This window comes from Parasteatoda tepidariorum, chromosome 9, assembly GCF_982258835.1.
Source record: "Parasteatoda tepidariorum strain Cologne lab strain chromosome 9, Ptep-v5.0, whole genome shotgun sequence".
Lineage (NCBI taxonomy): Eukaryota > Metazoa > Arthropoda > Arachnida > Araneae > Theridiidae > Parasteatoda > Parasteatoda tepidariorum.
In genome coordinates, this window is record NC_141763.1 from 94,131,358 (window position 1) to 94,151,602 (window position 20,245).

Here is a 20,245-nt window from a genome sequence, read left to right on the forward strand (position 1 = left end):
TGTCAAATTCTATTTTTTGTTTTACTTTTTTGTACTTCTAACCAATTGACCAAAATTTTCCTTTACGAAACTTTAATGCGAGCCATTCATTCCTTTATGCCTCTAAAGCAGTGACTATGAACACAAAAGATGAAGTGATGCTTGCTAGATTTGAAAGAAAAATATTGAGAAATATATTTGGAGGTCTTAGAATATTATTGGAGAGGAAGCACGAGCTCCGAAATCTATAAATTATTAAAAATCCAGACATGCTTAAATTTTTAGCTATACATAGGTTTAAATGGGCAGGACACTTAATAATATTGGAGGATGTTTGAGCCACTAAAAAGATCTTGTCCAAACCATTTAGTATCTGGAAAAACAAAACAAAAGATGGATTAACTATATGAAAATAGTCATTAAAACTATTAGAAAAACTAACTGGAAAACCTCAATCAGGAACAAAACAGCATGGAATAAAATTCTAAAGAAGGCTAGGGCCCACCTATCCTTCTTCAGTGAATCCTGGCAGTTAGGAAGAATCCATTAGCATAAAAATTTATATCCATTGAAGGAATTGAGAAGTAATGGAATGTGTGTTGCAGTCGATATACGTGTCGTCGGCTTCTGAAGATTTTCAGCCATGCAATTTTATTCCAAAGGTCCAATATTCCCATTGAATAGTGAGGAGTAAATAACTCCTAGAAGTTTAATAAAGCCCATTTGTAATGCATTTTAGTAGACACTGTAGCATTCAAATTCAGAACTTCCGGAACATTTATTTTTACTTCCGAAACATCCCGCAGGTCGCCCCAATAAGAAAAAAAAGAAATGATTACCCAACCAGTTGCTTAGCAGCCCAACCAGTTGCAATGTAAAAAAGAACTACAAACAGCTAATAAATAAGTCTCTTGTTTTTTAAGGAGAAAAATAAAAGAAAACTCGGAAAAAGTTTGCAAGCTTTGTGGACAAAAAAAAAATGATTTTGATCTTCTAAAGGAATGTATAAAGAGGGATTTTCCTTAAAAGGGTAGCGTAATATCCAGGATTATTTAACATTATCGGCGTAGGCAATTTTCACAGACCAGCAGAAAATTATGTAGGAAATGAGGTAACCTACCAAACAGACGACTTAAAACCAAGACTCCACTGTGTGTATATATAAACTTCAAATTTTGACTTCTTAAGTCTGTTTGGGATACAGTAGTGTGCTTAATGTGATCGATCATTTTGAGGCACAATGGTTTTGATGACATTAAATAAATCACAAAATATGATCCTTTTAAAAATTTAAGCCCCATCAACTGAGTTTGAAAATAAATTGTAAACAAATATACCTTATATCTATATGCTGTTATATTTCCTTAAAAATATAAAAATTGTACTAATTTAAAAAAAAAAATCATTAATTGTTGTTTGTCTATGAAATCTATGTCTTTTAAAATCATGGAGCAATAAATATTGTGTTCCAATAAAGGATCTGATATCTGAAATGGTTTGTCATATCTAAAAACAGGATCGTAAAATCTGAAAAAAATTTCTTCAGTTTCTTGATCAACTTTCTGAGATTTGCAGGGCATATTTGCCATTTGGATGCAACTTGCTCAACATATAAAATTTTCAAACGTAAACAACTTGGTAATAGAGCTAGAAGATGCCTGAAACATTGATGCTTCAACTCCATTAAAGCAAATTTTAAAGCAATGATGGTATTGAACTTGCATGATCAGGTAACAGAGAGAAATGCACTAAGAAATGTTCTGGAGAGGTTCATGGCTACCCTGTGCTGTTGTACCAATGAAGATGATTTTAAGTTATTTAGAAATCTTGGGTATAAATTCAATTTGGACAATGCTTAAATTATTTCCACCCCAGTCACATCAGCTCAACTTGATGCTCTGGAATATTGTTTTATTCATATAAGTATGAATTCCCTTGTTAATGAAATTAGTTCTTCATCACTTCTCCATGACATGTGAATATGCATTTTACCATCATTTGCGCCTCTCGGACACTGTGGTTTTTCTTGTACTGTTTCACATCTTTTTTTCTTCTCTCTGATACTGTGGTTTTTTCTAGTTTTTTTCTCATTCATGTCTGGCAAGTTTTGAAAATAGGCTCCTGTATTTGAATGCTTGAAATATGTCACCTGTTATTTCCAATTTCTATTTTTTTTGAAGCGAAAGTTTTTAATCAAGTAATATAGGTTTTGGTGTTTGAGTTGTGTTAAAACATAATGTGAGTTCGATCCCCACTGGCCAAAGACTTCCCGTATAGTAAATGGTGACTGTTGCACGTTAAATCAGTTGGGTCACATAGTCCTTCATATTCTCATAACAAATCATACCTCTGGGAGTTCTGAATTGGAGAATGAGAGGGATGATGGGAGTTCTGAATCATTCTCTGGTTCAGGTCAAAATTATGATCTGTGGATGTATGAATGGGTCTGCCCTATAAACAGGCACTGACGTGTGTGTGGCTAAAGTTGTATTCTTGGCCATAGATGGCGCCACCGATAAAATGAAACTTATCCTCTGCCTTAAATTCGCTTGGTTTCACCAAGCAGGTTTGCTGGCATTGGCAAGTGGCATTAGAAACAACAAAAACATAATGTTGCATTCTTTAAAAAAATAAAACATATGTTTTCTTTTCCTTGTTCTTTAAAAGAATATTTTGAAATTGAACTGTGCTATATTTTTATATTTTTTAGAATACCTGGGCCTGAACAATGATGTGCTGTTTTGAGCCATTCTAAAGTATCAAGCAATTATAATCATATTTTGACCAGTGCAATTATCATATTTATGCATTTGAACATAGACACATTTTTTCATAAAATCAAAAGCTGTTTTTTTTTTACTTAATTTTTGCATATTATTTATTTGTATTTAAATGGCTTTTTACATATATATATTTAAATTATTATTTATTTATTGATAATTTAATAAATGTTATATAGAAATCTTTTTGTCAGTTATTGCCATATTTCGTCATTGCTGTTGCTTTTTACTTGAGTATTGGCTGCTATGTTATATTTTTATGAAATGTTTTTCCTAAGTGTTTTATGAAGGTCTGCCCACCCTGCTTGCCTCAATAAATGTGCCCTCTTTGTAAGAATAAGCCGCCATCCCTTAAAAGAACTGCCTATTAATTCAGATACGATTTTGAAGAAAATTAATTCACTGCTTAAATTATAATTACACATTGGTAAAATTATCTGTGTTTATAGGTTAAATTCCGATTACTATTGCAAATATTTACTTTGTTACGATTATTCTCAACTCGCTAAATTTTTGTAAGTAATTTTAAATACCTTTTTTTTAAAAAAGAGAAAACGCACCTTTAAAAGTTCATTTTATCAGTGCCCTGCCCATTTTAATTTTTAGGGAAAACTTTTGTTTCTTGTATTAAATGTTTTACATGTTTTAAAATTTTCTTCAACTTTATTTTTCACTTTCAAACTTCTAAGAAGTTTATTTTAATTTTTATTATTACTGGAAAAACAATGTTTTTAACCATTACGATTTCAAGATTATGGTCTTCTGATTGACTAATAAAATTACTATTATTGATAATTTATGTAAGAGTTTGTTTCAAATAAAAAATTACTATTATTGATAATTTATGTAAGAGTTTGTTTCAAATAAGTTTTTGTTTCCATTGGCCATCAAGAGTTATGGAATTTTGTTGTTTGCAATTAATGGAAAAAAACGATATGATAGGAATGAAATAGAAAAGAAGGAAAGAAATCTCTGTTTTCCCCTTTCGAATACGCTATTCTAAAACGTCTCTCCTTACAGAAATCAAAAGAAAATAAACTGAAATTTGAAATGCTGTGAGCAGAACTTTATAGCATTTAAAATGGAGGATGCTAAAAAGACAACGGGGGCTAGTTCTATTTTAAACAAAAACAAGAACATTGATTCCATGTAATCAATAAAATTTTATTTTATAATGATGTATGAAATTTCAGTTTTGCATAATTTTTTAATTTAATACCATCAGCTAGGTGTTATTCTCTTTATTTTAAAATAGTAAATTCATGCTTAATTTCCTAAATATTTGAATTACCTTTATAGAATTAAGTAGTAATATATACACCTTTAAATTGCGCTAATTTTAATTTCCTAATCGCTAACTGTGTATATTTCTGTGCTGTTGTACTTCTAGGTATTGATACCTAGTTTGGTAATTGGCATGTTTGGTATTTTTGATCTTCATAATATGGAACACGTTGCAATAATGTGAAAAATATGTTCTCAATAGTTCATCCGAGCGAACGTCAAGTGTCCCATAATGAGTGCTTGGGGAACGCTGGCATCGAATTTTTGAGGGGGACTAAATTAAAATTCATGGTCACATTATTTCTTTAAATTTCCCTCTTCAAATAATTATTATTTAATTTGTTAAACCACTTAAAACAATAAATTTCTTTCTTGCTTTCTACCTTTCATAAGTTCATATGAATAATCATTCGTGAAAATTTTCGTTATTTGTCTGAAATATTAGAGGGGACTTGAAAAGATTTCTAATTAGTGAGACTGTCCGATCCCCTGCAAACGACGCCCATGCTCAGGTGACTTCTAGTGAGGTGACCAGGTTTGAATCCCAACAGTGGCTGATTAATAGGAATTCTGCTCCAGGCTCACACCATTCTCGGCGCCGATGAAAATTATCTTCAGTAGTAGGCGGACCATGGGTTAAAAACCCCTGCTACCGAACTTAGTGTAAGAAGATTTCATGGTTTTCCTCTTCATGTAATGTGAATGCGGGTTGGTTTCGTCGAAAAAAGTCCTCTATAGAGGCTAGTTTGTCCCAATTATGGATCCCTGAATCAAGGAGTTCCATTGTCTTCTACAGGTGCACTATGAGATTCTATATGAAATCTTAATTATCAGGTGATACTGTGCAGCTTTATTGTTTTTACGTTACTGAAACCAGTTTGCAGTTGTATGCGTTTGTGTATCAATTGGTTGAATTAGTCGATAGATAATATAAATTCGACAATCGGATAAATTAGACGATGTAGTATATAATTATAGAAAACTTATTATATCAGGTATAATATATAGACCAAATTATTCGATGCATTGTAGTATTTAAATAATTGCATGTTATGCACGAGTTTATATGCAAAACTTTTATATTTAAGCATACATGTAATGGGTTTTTATTCAGGAGATTTTTTTTCTATACTTCCTATGGGTATATATTTTTAACGTATTGCATTACAATGTTAACCAACTGATACACGAACATAAACAAGTATAAACCAGTTTTAGTCGCGTAAAAACATTAATGTTGTATAGTATCTCATGATAATTAAGAATTTAAATAAAATCTTATAGTGCGTCTAATAATGTGACTAGGGACTGAAGGTTGGGTTCAAAATTGCATAGCTATAGAGTTGAACATTGATAGTCATTAACTCAGAATTGGGTCGGCTATTCAATGCTGGTTATAAAATAAAATGCCCCATGATATTTAAAAAAAATACATAAAAATGTACATGCAAGTAATGAGAGAGTTATGTGCAGATAAATTTATTTTTTACATAGAATATAGTGTATAAATATTTACAGACTAGTAGAGGCATCTAAATAGGTCATAGAATAGTGTTTAGAATCCATGTGTCGTAGGAGGTCGATTTTCCTCTGGAATGTTCTACTGCAGACACCGCAGGGGAAAGGCTTGAATCCAGAATGTTTACGACTGTGAGTGATGAGGTTCGAAGATTGACTGAAAGCTTTGCCACAAACTTCACACTTATGTGGTTTTTCACCTGCAAGTTGAAGAAAAAAAATTTCTTAGTATATTCAAAGAAGGTTTTTTGATTAAAAGTTCTAAAGGCTGTTCAAAATAGTATGATATGTTTCATATCAAACCCAGTTAAGTTTTTCTTTTAATTGTACTTAAGAAAACTATTCTAAAAAGTCTCTTTTATTATTGAAGTATAGTTCAATACAAAATTCCAGAAAATCTCCTATAATTGAATCAATAAGAAATTCCAGGAGATCTCCTATAATTGAATCAATAAGAAATTCCAGGAGATCTCCTATAATTGAATCAATAAGAAATTCCAGGAGATCTCCTATAATTGAATCAATAAGAAATTCCAGGAGATCTCCTATAATTGAATCAATAAGAAATTCCAGGAGATCTCCTATAATTGAATTAATAAGAAATTCCAGGAGATCTCCTATAATTGAATCAAATGCATCTAATTATTGAGCCAAAAAAGTATTTTAAGAAGTCTCTTTGATTATTGTTTCGTATTAATTACATCAAAGAAATAGAAGTCATAATAATTGTATCATATATAATACAATTATTATATATGATGCAATTAGTGTGACTTAGATTTCTTTGCAGTTAAGGTTTTCTTTTAATTCTTTATAAAAAATATTCTGGAAAGTCTCTTGAAGTATAGTTCAATATAAAATTCCAGAAAATCTCCTATAATTGAATCAAATGCATCTAACTATTTTCTAATCATTGAACCAAAGAAGTATTTCAGGAAGTCTGTTTATTATTGTTTCATAAGAATTGCATCAAAGAAATATAAGTTATAATAATTGTATCTTATATTCTTATCAAATTAAATTATAGTAATTGAATCAAAGAAATATTGTATCTTAATAATTGAATTACAACCCTTGAAGTATTTTTTAAAAAAAACCGAAAAGTACTCTAGAATGTCTCTATATAAATCCACCCTACATTGTCTTTTACTTAAATTTTCGTGATAACTTTTAAAGAACATAATGCTGAAATGGCTGTTCTTTCGTTGTGTTGAAATAGTGTGCATATGTTATAACTAAAATTTACTATCATGCTCTACATGTTTTACAATCATTGAATTAGAAAAATTTGCAACCAGCGCTTTTCTAAAATTAAAAATTTAGAAATAATTCTTAAAATCTTCTATTCACAAAGCTAAAAGCTTTTTTTTTTTATAAAGAAATTAATAAAAGTTAATCACTTTTTCTTATTTTTTAGTATAAAGGGTTACAAAGATTTAGTAGAATATGAAAGGAACTCTTCTAGAAAACAGCTAATTGCAAAGAAACAAAAAAGTTAGCTTTTTAAAAAAGTGAGTTGAGTTAATTTGAATCGAATTGCCTCAAATATTTAAACAGAATCCTAGAATATTTGAGAGATTTAGTTTCGCATTGAATATTTGAAATTATTTTATAAATGTTGCTTTACCTGTGTGTATGTAGGTGTGCTTTTTCATGTCTGACTTTTGGTGGAAACTCTTCCCGCAGTAGGTGCAGGGGTAGGGCCTAATGTTCAGGTGGATCAGAAGATGGGTTGACAGCGTAGAGGATCGCTTGAAGGACTTTCCACACTGCTTACAAGTGAATATCTTGGAACCCACTGAAGGTGGATGTTCGTTTCTTTTTTGTCCGTCATTCCCCTAAGAAGAAATCGTTTCAGAGCTATGTATTTTCTCGACTATTACGAAAATGTACGATACAATTATAAATTATTTAGTGAACCATTTTTTAATAAACTGCCTTTAAATTCATGAATTCCGAAACCAAATGTAATTAGTTAAATTATCCGTAGTTTGCTAATTATTTAATTCTGTGCTAATGAAATGCATGCATTTCTCTGCAAATACGATGCAATTATAAATTATTGAGTGAACTATTTTTTTTTTTTAATGAACTGCCTTTATATTCATAAATTCCGAAGCCAAGTATAATTAGTTCAATGACTAGTAGTTGGCTATTTATTTAATTCTGGACAAGACCGTGGGAAGCATACTTCTCAACAAAATCATTAATTTTTAAATGTTGATGGGAAGTAGTCTTCTCACTTTTAGTTTGTGCTGCCATCTATGGATAACTTCGTAAAATAATAAAATTCTAATGAAGGGCTTTAACATAAATGTGGATTACAGTAAAAGTTACATGGAGTCAGGAAGAGAAGGAAACACTGGACTGTGAAGTCATTTTCTCTTGTGTGTTTTCTCTCGTGTCTCTTGTCCTTTAATTTAACAGAGTTTAAAAAAACATATAGTTTGAAAAAAAAAGTTTTTTGTTTTATAAGCAAAGGAGAACCTCTTTATTTTTACTTAACTTAACACAGAGTCACGGTGGCTCAGCGGATAGAGCATTAGCCTTAAAATGAGGTGAACCAGGTTCGAATCTCAGCTGTGGCTGGTTGATACGAATTCTACACCCGGCTCGCACCGACCACAGTGCTGACGTAAAATATCCTTAGTGGTAGATGACTCATGGGTTTGGACCTCTTTGCCTCCGGGTTAACCGTAGGAGGATTGTGTGGTTTTCCTCAATATGTAACGCAAATGCGGTTTAGTTCCATCAAAAAGTTTTGCCCAATGCTTGATTCAGGAATTTCCTTGTTTTATGGGTTGGGTTCAAAATGACAAGACTACGGAGTTGAACATTGATAGTCGTAAACTCAAAATTGGATTGGCTGTTCAACACCGTAAATTAAATAAAATGAAAATTACTTAAAACTCTTTCGGAAATGTTTTATAACATATTAATTGGTTTACATTTATATTAAAGTAAAGCATGCATTGATAAAAACGGTCATCGGTAACTTTAAATTATATTTTTGCTAGAAAACGTGTTCCTTTCTCGTTTGCTGAATCTATTTAATGTTTTACAATTTTTCTTACCGTCAGGGTAACCCATGAAAGGTTATCGTCTTTTTTCTTTCTTCCTATTTATGTTACATAAATACGGAAATTTTTTTTTACTTATCTATAAGTCGCTTCTAGAAATTACTTTATCATTTTTGAAGCCCAAAATTACTTGAATATGAAGAGAGAATTGTAACATTAAAAGACAGCAAAGACGCTTTTATAAATCTTTTGTTTTTAATTTTGGTTACAAGTTATACGATAAATTTTCTCAGTGTGTGTCGTAAAGTGAAAGAGATTGTACAAAGATAAATCTCATTATTTTTATAGTTATTAGATGTTAAAAATTAAACCCTGATAGTTAAAATATTTTTCATCTAATAAATCGTTATTTTGTCAAAATGTTTTAAAAAAATATCCGACGTTTTACAGAAACTTCATTATGCTATTGAAAGTTTAAGTGAATCAAACGATGAATTAATTTATTATTAAATCCATTATTAGTAGATGTCTGCATTTCTTAGCAAACTTTTACATCATTCATTCTATATCAGAACAGTCATTCACATTTCTTTTAAAAAAATAAAAATAAATAAAATTTAGTTTATTAAAAAATATGAAAATAAAAAGCATATTTTTATATGTAGGCACACTATAAATCTCTTTGACGATATTTTCGATAGAAAATTACATAATTTTCATATCGTTTTCCATAACCTGGTCGGGTACTGGAAGTAATAAATCCAAATTTTTACCGAGTACCCAGATCCGGCCGAAGGTGTAAGTTTCTATTTCCGCCGGGTACCCGGCTCCGATACATCTCTAAATGAGTTCATTTTTTTAAAATCAATCTCAACCACATAGAGGCTTGGTGGCTCAGGGGATAGAGCGGTCGCCTTCCAATGAGGTGAACCGGGTTCGAATTCCAGCGATGGCTGGTCAATATGAATTCCGCACCCGACTCACACCGACAACAGTGCTGACGTTAAATATCCTCAGTGGTAGACGGATTATGGTTTAGAGTACCCTTGGCGTAAGGCTAACCATGGGAGATTTTCGTGGTTTTCCTCTCCACGTAGCACAATGCGGGGAAGTTTCATCACGATGGCAAATTTTCTCCACTATTTGATCCAGAAAGAACAAAATTTTCCCCACTATTTTGTATGAATCAGGCTTAAAATATGGATGCAAAAGTTAGAAACGCATATGAACTGCTTGCAAGGCACTGTCATCATAACCCAAAAGGACTTAAAATTCGGTACTATTCTGATTCGTATTCATCCTCCCTAAAGCCGTTTTTTTTTTCTGAGTGCGAAAAAAAATTCCAGTATATGGTGTGCTCTACACTAGGGAGCGCTGCAAGCTCCTTACTGCCTATAGTTCAGGGTTACTGGTTTTGGCGCGTCTTGTAGCCATTTGGTTCACAATATGATCATTGTGTTTTGGGACTCTCTTGAGTAGTATTTCTCGTACACGTGTATTTGTTAACCTTGTGTATAAAAGAAGAATCGTTATAAGAATCGCCATTTCAAGACCTTCCATTTCAAGACCTAAGAATTGTCATTTGAAGAACGAATCGTTATAAAACACTTCTTACCTTGTTAACAATATACCAATTTGGAAATTTAAACCTAAATGATAATTTGTAAAATGAACTTAATCTCGCTGCTCGAACAATAAGCTAACACTAACGCATGATGGTGCACGGCTTGCAACAAGAAAAAACAGCAATGAACAAGTTAAAAGAAACCAAATCAGGAAAAGCGATTTCTTTCTAAATCTAGCAACTATGTCACCTTTTTTAATAAGACTAAAACAAAATTTAAACTTCAAACTCACCAGAATTACTTAATATAATTGATTTCTTATGAAAACAACATAATTGAGCTCAGAAACTATATAATTTCTTTCTTTTATTAAAAATAACATTATTTGTTTGAAAATATCGTCTCGCAGAAGTAATAAGCAGCTGTATACTTTCTAACCGGAAATAGAGCAGGTCAAGAGATCGAGATCTTTGTTTACATTTATATTGAAAACACCATATATTTTTTAGAGTAAACGACATTTTTTTTATAAAACGGCCTTGACAATAAAAAGTTTAATTATCACATCAATATTTCTATAACGAAATGAAGCAAAGATACTCACCAGCTTCTGAGGAAATAATTGTTTTGACTTATTTTCAATATTATCCACATTCGTCACCTGTTTTACTATTTGATTTATTGGCAACAGCGGCTTTAAAGTTGAAGTCGTTTTCGTGCTAGACGCATTTTTGATTTTATTTAATTCCATTTTTCTCAGAGGAGGAGGCGTTCTGTCTAACATATGTCGTCTTTTGATTTCAAGAGACGAATTATTCACAGCAGGCCTTTTCAGAGATTTTTCGATAGGACTAGATTCCACGATGCATTGTGTGCACATTCTATTCGAAATAGAAAATCGTTTGCTGCTTATTTCACCACAGCGGTCACATTTTAAATTGTAAAGTGGAACTGTTTCATTGTTTTTATCCAAATCAAAATCTGTAGGCCTCCATATAAGGTTTTTGTAATGGCTTGCTTCTTTCTGCGCCGTCGTGGTTGCTAAAAGGTATTGTTCCAGTGAGCCAGCGGATTGCAAATGTTGATTTCTCCAGTAGGGCAGTAATGGATTTGTAAAAGAAGTGTGTTGGTAAGGAAAAAAGAAAAATGGCATTCTTAAGAAATGTTTTATGTCTTCTTCATGACATAATGGATTTAATCTTTGCTGCAGAGAGATATTTCTGTAATCTTCCATTTGACTTTCCATAAGTTTTGGATTGCCTAAAAATAAATGATAGATTATAGATAGATTTCGGAGCAAGATGTATGCAGATAGATAGATAGGTTATAGATAGATTTCAGAGCAAGCTATAGATAGCTCGGATAGATTTTAGAGTAAGTTATAGATAGATCAGATAGATTTTTAAGCAAGATATAGGTAAATAGATATCGATGAATTTTGGAGGAAAAGAAATTTAAAAATTGCACTAAGTGGTGTAACTTTGAACCTGCAAAATATGAAAGATAAGATGTATTTATTTTTTGTTCCTGCATTTTCTCTTTGTATTAAATAATCGAAAGGGCAGTCACTGTATTTTATTTTATTTTAATTTTATTTTAGTATTTTATTTTAATCTAGGTAATCCGTCTATTTCGTTACGTTTAACAAAATGTCCTTAAATATAGCTGCAATAATTGTATATTTTGAAAACAAAATGTTACGTGTTTTTATAGAAAATATTGACGTTTCTAACCTATATATAAAAGTCAAATGCTATGTGTCACAGGATCCAATGAAATCGTTGACAATACGAATGTCTTACGCTTCAAATGCATCAACCAACCAATCAGGAATGTGAACGTTGTTAAATCAGAGACTATTGTTACTTTAATAAATATTTTCAAATACGAGCTGTAAATCTCTATCGAAAATAAAAACCGAATGGTCTAACACAGTTTCCCATTGTTTTCGTTTCATTTTTATTAGCCGCAAAATCACGGTAGGATCCAGTTTTCCCACATTAATTTCCATATGTTTTTGGTTGTCAATAGGACAAAATTAATAAAATCCATAAAGGTATTTTTTCCAATAAAATTATCCTTAATCTAGAGGTATTTGCTTTTGATATTTATTTTTCTTATTTTACTCTCCTTACGTTTTTGCTTTTGCTTAATCCTATGATATTTGCCTTAATACGCTACATTTTAAGATAGACTTATTTAAATCGATGTCTAAATGTATTGAACTTTTTGCAATTATTATTTTTTGCTGCAAATTACATTAATATACTATTTTAAATCACTTTTAAAGAAATTCGATCAGCTTCATGTACAATGTTATGCATGCGCAAATTGTATTTAATATATATAAAATATTGTATATAAAATACCTATGTTCGCAAACAGATTTAAATCGAATCATCAGAGAAATGGCTCTTGAATATATATATATATATATATATATATATATATATATATATATATATATATATATATATATATATATATATATATATATATATATATATATATATATATATATATATATATATATATATATATATATATATATATAAATATATATATATATATATATATATATATATATATATATATATATATATATATATATATATATATATATATATATATATATATATATATATATATATATATATATATATATATATATATATATATATATATATAATATATATATATATATAATATATATATATATATATATATATATATATATATATATATATATATATATATATATATATATATATATATATATATATATATATATATATATATATATATATATATATATATATATATATATATATATATATATATATATATATATATATATATATATATATATATATATATATATATATATATATATATATATATATATATATATATAGCATATTCTTTATATTTTATTTCCTGTTTCTACGTGATATTTATACTTATTGTGTTCTATTTTATTTGCTGTAATTTTTTGCAAAATTTTTTGAGTGTTTCTCACACTATTGTATTGATAAATTTTGCTTTGGCTATATTGATGCAATATTAGAAAGCACTATTTTTTGCGGATATAATCGTGTGAGCTGGTGAAAAGATTATATCTTTTATTTTTCGGATTTTTTAAAATTTTTGGACTTTTTTTACCGGTTTTTTGTTACTTTTATTTTTATTATTATTTTTCTCTTTTTTCCCCCTTTTTTCATTGTTCTGTAATTTTTCCCTTGTTTTCTCTCACTATCTCTCTCTCTATATATATATATATCCGAGAAAATCCAGAAGATAACTCTTGGATCAAGTTTTGGGAGAAATTTGCCTTCCTGGAGAACTTATAAATGATAAATCAGAAGAAATTACGGGGACTGATGAGCGGAGCGAGCTAGGAGTGAAGCATCCTAATCCAATTAAATTGGATGATTTGGTTTAAACTTAGCATCTTATTGAATTTGCTGTAAATTAGAACAGTGTTCTCGTTCAACAAATTTCAAAATTTCCAGCAGTGTATTTGAATAGTTATTGAAATTTAGAAATTTATCGCAGTTGGAATAATATGAAGATAAGCTAAAATTTTCTTTTTACATAGAGCTGTTTATTGGTATTGTTTCCAGGTAGGCACTTTAAAAGTTTCGGATAAATACTCTAGTTAACAACCCTCTACACATCTAATTTACGATTCTTAAGGGGAAAAAAATCACTTGTAACACTTAAAGGGCATCTCAAACTTTATGATTTCAAGATGAGGTGACAGTTAAACAAAAAACTATTACAAACCAGTGAATGTCTCGAGAATTTCTTTTAAGTGATGGTTCTATAAATGTACATAAATAAGGCAGAATGCTTACATATATATTTGTGCGTATATGCATGAACAAATAGCATTAGAAACGACCATTTTTTTTTTCAATTTAATTTTGGGAGCTGTTAAAATTTAGGCCTTTTCAAGATTGGATTCTAAATTTCAAATATTTTATATGGTTTTTCGAAATAAAGTAAAATCGTAATTATTTTCAAGAAATATATTTCCAACTTGGTAAATAAATTTATTTCCTTGCGTTCAAAAATATTTTGGCAAAAAAATGAAGTCGAACGATTTCCGTGAAGTATTTGGAACAGCAATAGAATTAATTACAACCAATCAAAATTTCAGACGATTTGGCCGAAAGCCCAGTTTTCATTAAGTTTACGTAGGGGTTCTTTATCATTACTTATAATTCGTATATTTATATCATTAATGGCGTGTCCAGAGTCAAGACACAATTAAATTGTAAACCACTTTAGTGAAAATAATGACGAGGCAATATTAAGAAGACGTTTGACAGCGGGAAAATCCCTGCATAACAAATTCTCTTTAATCTTCTTCATAAGAAGTAATTTATAGTATAGAGAAGGGTGACTGACAGGGCGCTGGACTCATGTTCGTGAGAACGGGTGTTCAAATCCATCCTCCTGATGACTCCCTGTGCAGTAAATGGAGACTGGTGCGCGTTAAATCTGTAGGGTCACAAAGTCATCCATGTTCCCATAACAAATTATACCTCTGGGGGTACTGAATTGAAGATTAATCGTTCTCTGTTTCAGGTCAAAATTACTATCAGCTGATGAATGAATGGATGTTCTGTTTACGCGATATATTAAGTATCGTGTTTCGTACTCACTTGATTTAAAAGTCACTATTAAGACTTGGGTTCAAATGATTTAAACATTATTAATCGGAATCCATATTCACGCGATTTTTTTAAGAAAAAGGAAACATTGAGATTCGTATTTACGCGATTTTAAAACCAAACATCAAGATTCGTATTAACGTCATTCTAAAATCAAACATCGAGATTCATGTTCACACAATTTAAATAAATAAATAAAGTACTCGCATCGATGTTTATTCTTTTTTAAAGTTTTGATAACAATCTGTGGATAAATATTTCCTATGTATGTAGGAAGCATAAATCCACCATCACTTTTTTTTTCGCGCCAATTTCAGAGATTTTTTTTTTTTTTTAATTATTAAGAAATTATTCTTGCACCTAGCGTTTTTGGCTTTTCTATTTTCAGTTTTTTTTTGGTTTTTTACCAAATTCAACCCTGTGGTATGAATCAATGTAGAGTTCTATAAAGATTAAACATTATAAAAAAATTTTCGAATGAATCCCTCGAAAATAAGATGGCGACGAAAGGAGTAAAACAAGTTACAAGAATAAATCAATGCATACAGAAAGTTTTTCAATTGAGATTTTATGTTCATTGAAAGCAACTTAAATTTAACCTTACTTAACTCATGGTTAAACCCGAGTTAAGTAATTCATGGTTAAACCTAAACCTTAAAGTTTTAACAGCTGAAAAAAATATGGCAGGATTACTTGAAATTATACAGTGGAGAAGTTATGCTGCCATCATTTGTTTGCATTTTGATATTGAAAATATTTTTTTTCTATACTTTAAATTTTAAAATACCAATGGAGTAGACAAATTTTGACATGAAAAACTTCTCTCGCGGTATGGTGTCCTCTTTTCATTCTTTAACGAAGAAGGGACATCATTGTCCCCTTTATATATATTTCTTTCTGAATCACTAATTACAAGCAAAAATACATTTTGGAATTTTTTAATTGCAAAAAACAGTCTAATAGTTACTAGAAAAATCTTTTATACTGTCGGAATTATTTGTACTTAAATATTAAATCAAAAAAAGAAGTAGATTTAAAAAAAACTATCAATAATTGATTTTGCAAATTAAAAAATTTTTAATGCTGAATAAGTGTTTCTCTTAGAACTAAATAACCTGCAAATAAGTGCATAATTTAAAAATTATTATTTGGAAGTGAGCCGTGTTTAGAAAATTTTACCTTTAAGCTTTTCGGGACGGGCGAGTCACAAATATATCCGTATGGAATCAGAAACAGGATGGGAAAAAAATAAAAAGCGGTAGCTTAAGTTTGGTCATGGCAAATTTGACAACCTCATTTTTGCATTCACTTTAAATCTAATACATTCAATCTATGTTTGTTAAAAGTGTAACTATATAATCTTTAATTTGAACTAAGTCTTGGGGACATAAATAAGGATAACTATTATTACTCTGCCCACAAATAAACGGCTATAAAAATAGTTTGACTACCAGTTTTACCTTTTTTAACCGTGATTGTCACCGCCCTGAGAATGCATATATGACTCTCCCATCATGAAGATGTAAACGAAAGAAAAAAAAGAAGATAATTTCCCCTTATTTTGACCTACACTAAAGCAAAATAATGAAAGAAGTATAAAAAATATGTTTAATACAAATTCTGTTTTAAAGGGTTAAGTATATTTTGGAGGCAGATAAGAAACAATAATCCTTCTGAATAACATTCAATATAACGATAGAATACTCAAAAGTACTTTGTTCAAAATGTCATGATTTGGATGTTCTATTACTTGTTGTGATTGTATTTAATAAGTGCAAGTGCAATTAAGTAAATTACTTTTTGGATACAGAGATAAAAAAACAATAATCTTTCTGAATAACATTCGATATAACGATAGAATACTCAAAAGTACTTAGTTCAAAATGTCATGATTTGGATGTTCTATTACTTGTTATGATTGTATTTAATAAGTGCAAGCGCAATTAAGTAAATTACTTTTTGGATACAGAGATAAAAAAACAATAATCTTTCTGAATAACATTCAATCTAACGACAGAATACATAAAAGTACTTAGTTCAAAAGATTGGTGATTTGGATGTTCCATTACTTGTTATGATTGTATTTAATAAGTGCAAGTGCAATTAAGTAAATTACTTTTTGGATACAGAGATAAAAAAACAATAATCTTCCTGAATAACATTCAATGTAACGATAGAATACTCAAAAGTACTTAGTTCAAAATGTCATGATTTGGATGTTCTATTACTTGTTATGATTGTATTTAATAAGTGCAAGTGCAATTAAGTAAATTACTCTTTTGATACAGAGATAAAAAAAAACAATAATCTTTCTGAATAACATTCAATACAACGATAGAATACTCAAAAGTACTTAGTTCAAAATGTCATGATTTGGATGTTCTATTACTTGTTATGATTGTATTTAATAAGTGCAAGTGCAATTAAGTAAATTACTTTTTTGATACAGAGATAAAAAAACAATAATCTTTCTGAATAACATTCAATCTAACGATAGAATACTCAAAAGTACTTAGTTCAAAATGTCATGATTTGGATGTTCTATTACTTGTTATGATTGTATTTAATAAGTGCAAGTGCAATTAAGTAAAGAATTCTAACGCAGAAAACATACTTGTCAATACATTTACAGATCTCGAAGCTCGCATTTTTAATTCCCAATTTATGACCTGAAGCAGAAGAAAGTAAATTTCATGACCAACGGCTTGATAGTGGTAATGTGGTCAGCATTGCGCACTTGCAGCCTTTATTTGCTAGACAAGCAGGTACCCATCGATCTAAAGTTGGATAAGCTTCAAGCCGAAAAAGAGAAAAGAATCCCGTATTTTATAGTAACAGCATAGTGCCTGAACCATTATGCCATTTCAAGTTATGTCGGCAATATTTAAGAATAATTTAGTCAGGAGGGTATATTGGTTTTAGAAAATATTATATTTACTTATTAACTACTTACATACTTATTAACTTTATTAATTATTTACTTATTAATTACTTTTACTTATTAACTCTTTTTTTACTCATTAACAACTAAGTTCGCGTCTACCTATCCATATATTTATCTATCCGAAATAATTTAATGGATATGAAATGTTTTATTTTCAGTAATTATTTATTCTCTATAAATATATGATATATATATATATATATATATATATATATATATATATATATATATAATATATAGTCTATAATGTATAATTTATAAATATATTTCACTTTCGTGGCACCATAAACTAGGACTTTTCTCTATCTATTGGTAACAATATGCTTAGTATCCAATTTGTTAGATTGTAATAATTTGAGTAGTGTTGAATACGTTAAGCATTTATTTTGAACAATTTTCTGTTTTTTTAAAAAAAAATTTAGTTATAAAAATAGAAAAATAAAAGTTCAGTTAAGAAGTATGATAATTATTTTGATTCCTTTTTCTTTTTTTTTCTCTCTTAAAAAGCTGTAGAAATTTTAAACAAAAACGATGCTATGGTGCTACATACTGTTATACAAATTATTGGTGATGAAGCTTGCCTTTTTCATTGTAATTATTTCTGTTTTGAGGCATATAATGTAAGACACAATAAAGTATAGCATAATTAACTATTTGTAAGGCATAATGAAGTATTACATCCTGTAGAATTGATTCTTTTTTTTATGCAAAAATATAAAGTTCGAAATTACTAAGTTAAGTAGATTCTGAAAATTACCATTTTAAAAATAAGAGTTTTAATCAGCAATAAATAAATAAAAAATCAGTAATAAATAAAATCAGTAGTGAGTTTTTATCAGTATTACATAATAACAGTAAGCATAAGATAGTATTAATTTTGTTTATCCAATGCGTTATTATGTTTTACGCAATAATAGGTTTTTAAATTAAAATGTAATTAATATTTTTTACTAAAAATATTGCAATTAATAAGAATTCTAATATATGAAAAACAATTTTATAAATAAGTTAATAAATTCATTTCTGAAAAAAGAAAAACGAATAATAAAAAAGAAGCAACAGATGAAATGAAAACAATAAGATTGAAAAAGCAAACGATTTTTCCAGCAATAATAAATTTACTTTTTTAATTTATTTTATCAATGAAGAAAAAAATTAAAATTATTATCATACCTAATGAGGAAGGAATTTCTTTACTTTGCGAATGAATTAAATTTAGCCCATCGCTATTTGCGGCACTATCGCAATGCGTGATCATCACTCCAATCTTATTGGAGAAGGGTTTCTTCTTTATCAAAAAAGAGCGTGGCATCTCTTCTGATCGTCTGCAATGATTTTGAAGAGGAATGGATCAAACGATCATCAAATGTTGATATCTGCCATCTGTTGTCGCGTGTTTTATTCCCTGCAATGATCACAAACTTGCTGACTCGTGCCGTGTATTCCCCCTACCATTGCTTTTGATTTTATTATTTGAAAGTCTCGTGGTGTCGCCATCTATTGCTTTTTATATTTACCCGATTTTTTTTTTTTTTAAGTCTGAAAAAGGAATGGTGGAAGGTAACTGTTCCCAATTTTTTTCGACTGTGGAATTATGCACCATCTTTCTCGGAATACCAAATTTGATGACTAAATTTCATTAGCAATTGTGAACACATAAATTAACGAAAGACTCTTAATTATTTTGAAAATATGCAATGATCTAAATTTTATTAATTATTTTAAAAACATATATTGATCTAAATTTTATCTCTTATTTTGAAAATATTGAGTGACTGAATGAAGAATGAAATTTTTCATTAGATCGTTTCATTACTACTAGTTTTAAAATTGGGTTCCATATCAAGCAGTTGAATTCACAGGACTGGAGTGTCATTTAATTTAGTTTCTCATAAATTTTAGTGTATGCATAAACTGAAAATGAATGAACTGAAAAAGGATTTTCGTTAAAACAAAAACTAATCAGATTTATTTATTTTCTTTACTTTGGTAGCATAAACAGACTGTAGCGTACAGAGAAGTAACGTTAAAACAAATACGAATCTGATTTATTTATTTATTTATTTTCTTTACTCTGGTAGCATAAACAGCAGTAGCCTGTTTATGTCACCAAAAGAAGCATATAATCACTGCTTGTTTGCAAAGAAGCGCAAGTCATGTTTGCGAAGAAGCCTATAATCAGTGCTAGGATCAAATAAAAGCTTATTTAATTTGCCTATTATATTCTACATTTATTTAAATTGAATGAATCAGAAAACGGTCTGTTTATACTTCCATTTCGGTCGATGTGTAAATGAAGTTACTTTTGTTTGCATCTTTGCTGCTAGAAGAGAGAGATCCAAGTTACAATTTTTGCAATAATAAAACTTTTAAGCTGTGTAGCTCATTTTTATTTTTAAACTATGGGAGGCGAATGGGGATTTAAAATTGTACATATTTTTTTTTAATAGTGTTCCTTCAAAATAGTGTTTTTTAT

General features: G+C 29.4%; 2 protein-coding genes across 4 annotated transcripts in view; one reads left to right on the forward strand and one right to left on the reverse strand.

Annotated features, from left to right (window-relative positions):
- The window catches only part of Kap3 (kinesin associated protein 3), a 39,802-nt gene extending 36,857 nt beyond the window's left edge, over positions 1 to 2,945 (forward strand). For all 3 annotated transcript variants that reach the window (XM_087152389.1, XM_087152387.1, XM_087152388.1), the window contains exon 19: positions 2,690 to 2,945. In XM_087152389.1, coding sequence (XP_087008515.1) covers positions 2,690 to 2,711 — 22 coding nt within the window. In that variant the 3' untranslated portion in view covers positions 2,712 to 2,945. The remainder of the gene's footprint in view (positions 1 to 2,689) is intronic.
- A 2,561-nt stretch (positions 2,946 to 5,506) lies between these two features.
- On the reverse strand, positions 5,507 to 19,212 carry LOC107452301 (uncharacterized). Its single transcript, XM_016068677.4, has 4 exons — positions 18,943 to 19,212; positions 10,751 to 11,406; positions 7,189 to 7,399; positions 5,507 to 5,761 (listed from the first exon to the last, which is right to left on the reverse strand). The coding sequence occupies exons 1-4, from the start codon at positions 19,079 to 19,081 to the stop codon at positions 5,556 to 5,558; spliced, it is 1,212 nt and encodes a 403-aa protein (XP_015924163.3). The 5' UTR covers positions 19,082 to 19,212; the 3' UTR covers positions 5,507 to 5,555.
- Positions 19,213 to 20,245: the final 1,033 nt, after the last annotated feature.

Bases quoted from the DNA above. Each gene is read 5' to 3' on its own strand.
- LOC107452301 (XM_016068677.4), bottom strand. From the start codon at position 19,081: ATGCCACGCTCTTTTTTGATAAAGAAGAAACCCTTCTCCAATAAGATT. The intron at 11,407-18,942 runs GTATGATAATAA...ATTTATTTTTAG, and splicing joins AGAAATTCCTTCCTCATTAG to GCAATCCAAAACTTATGGAA. The intron at 7,400-10,750 runs GTGAGTATCTTT...ATTTCTTCTTAG, and splicing joins AATTATTTCCTCAGAAGCTG to GGGAATGACGGACAAAAAAG.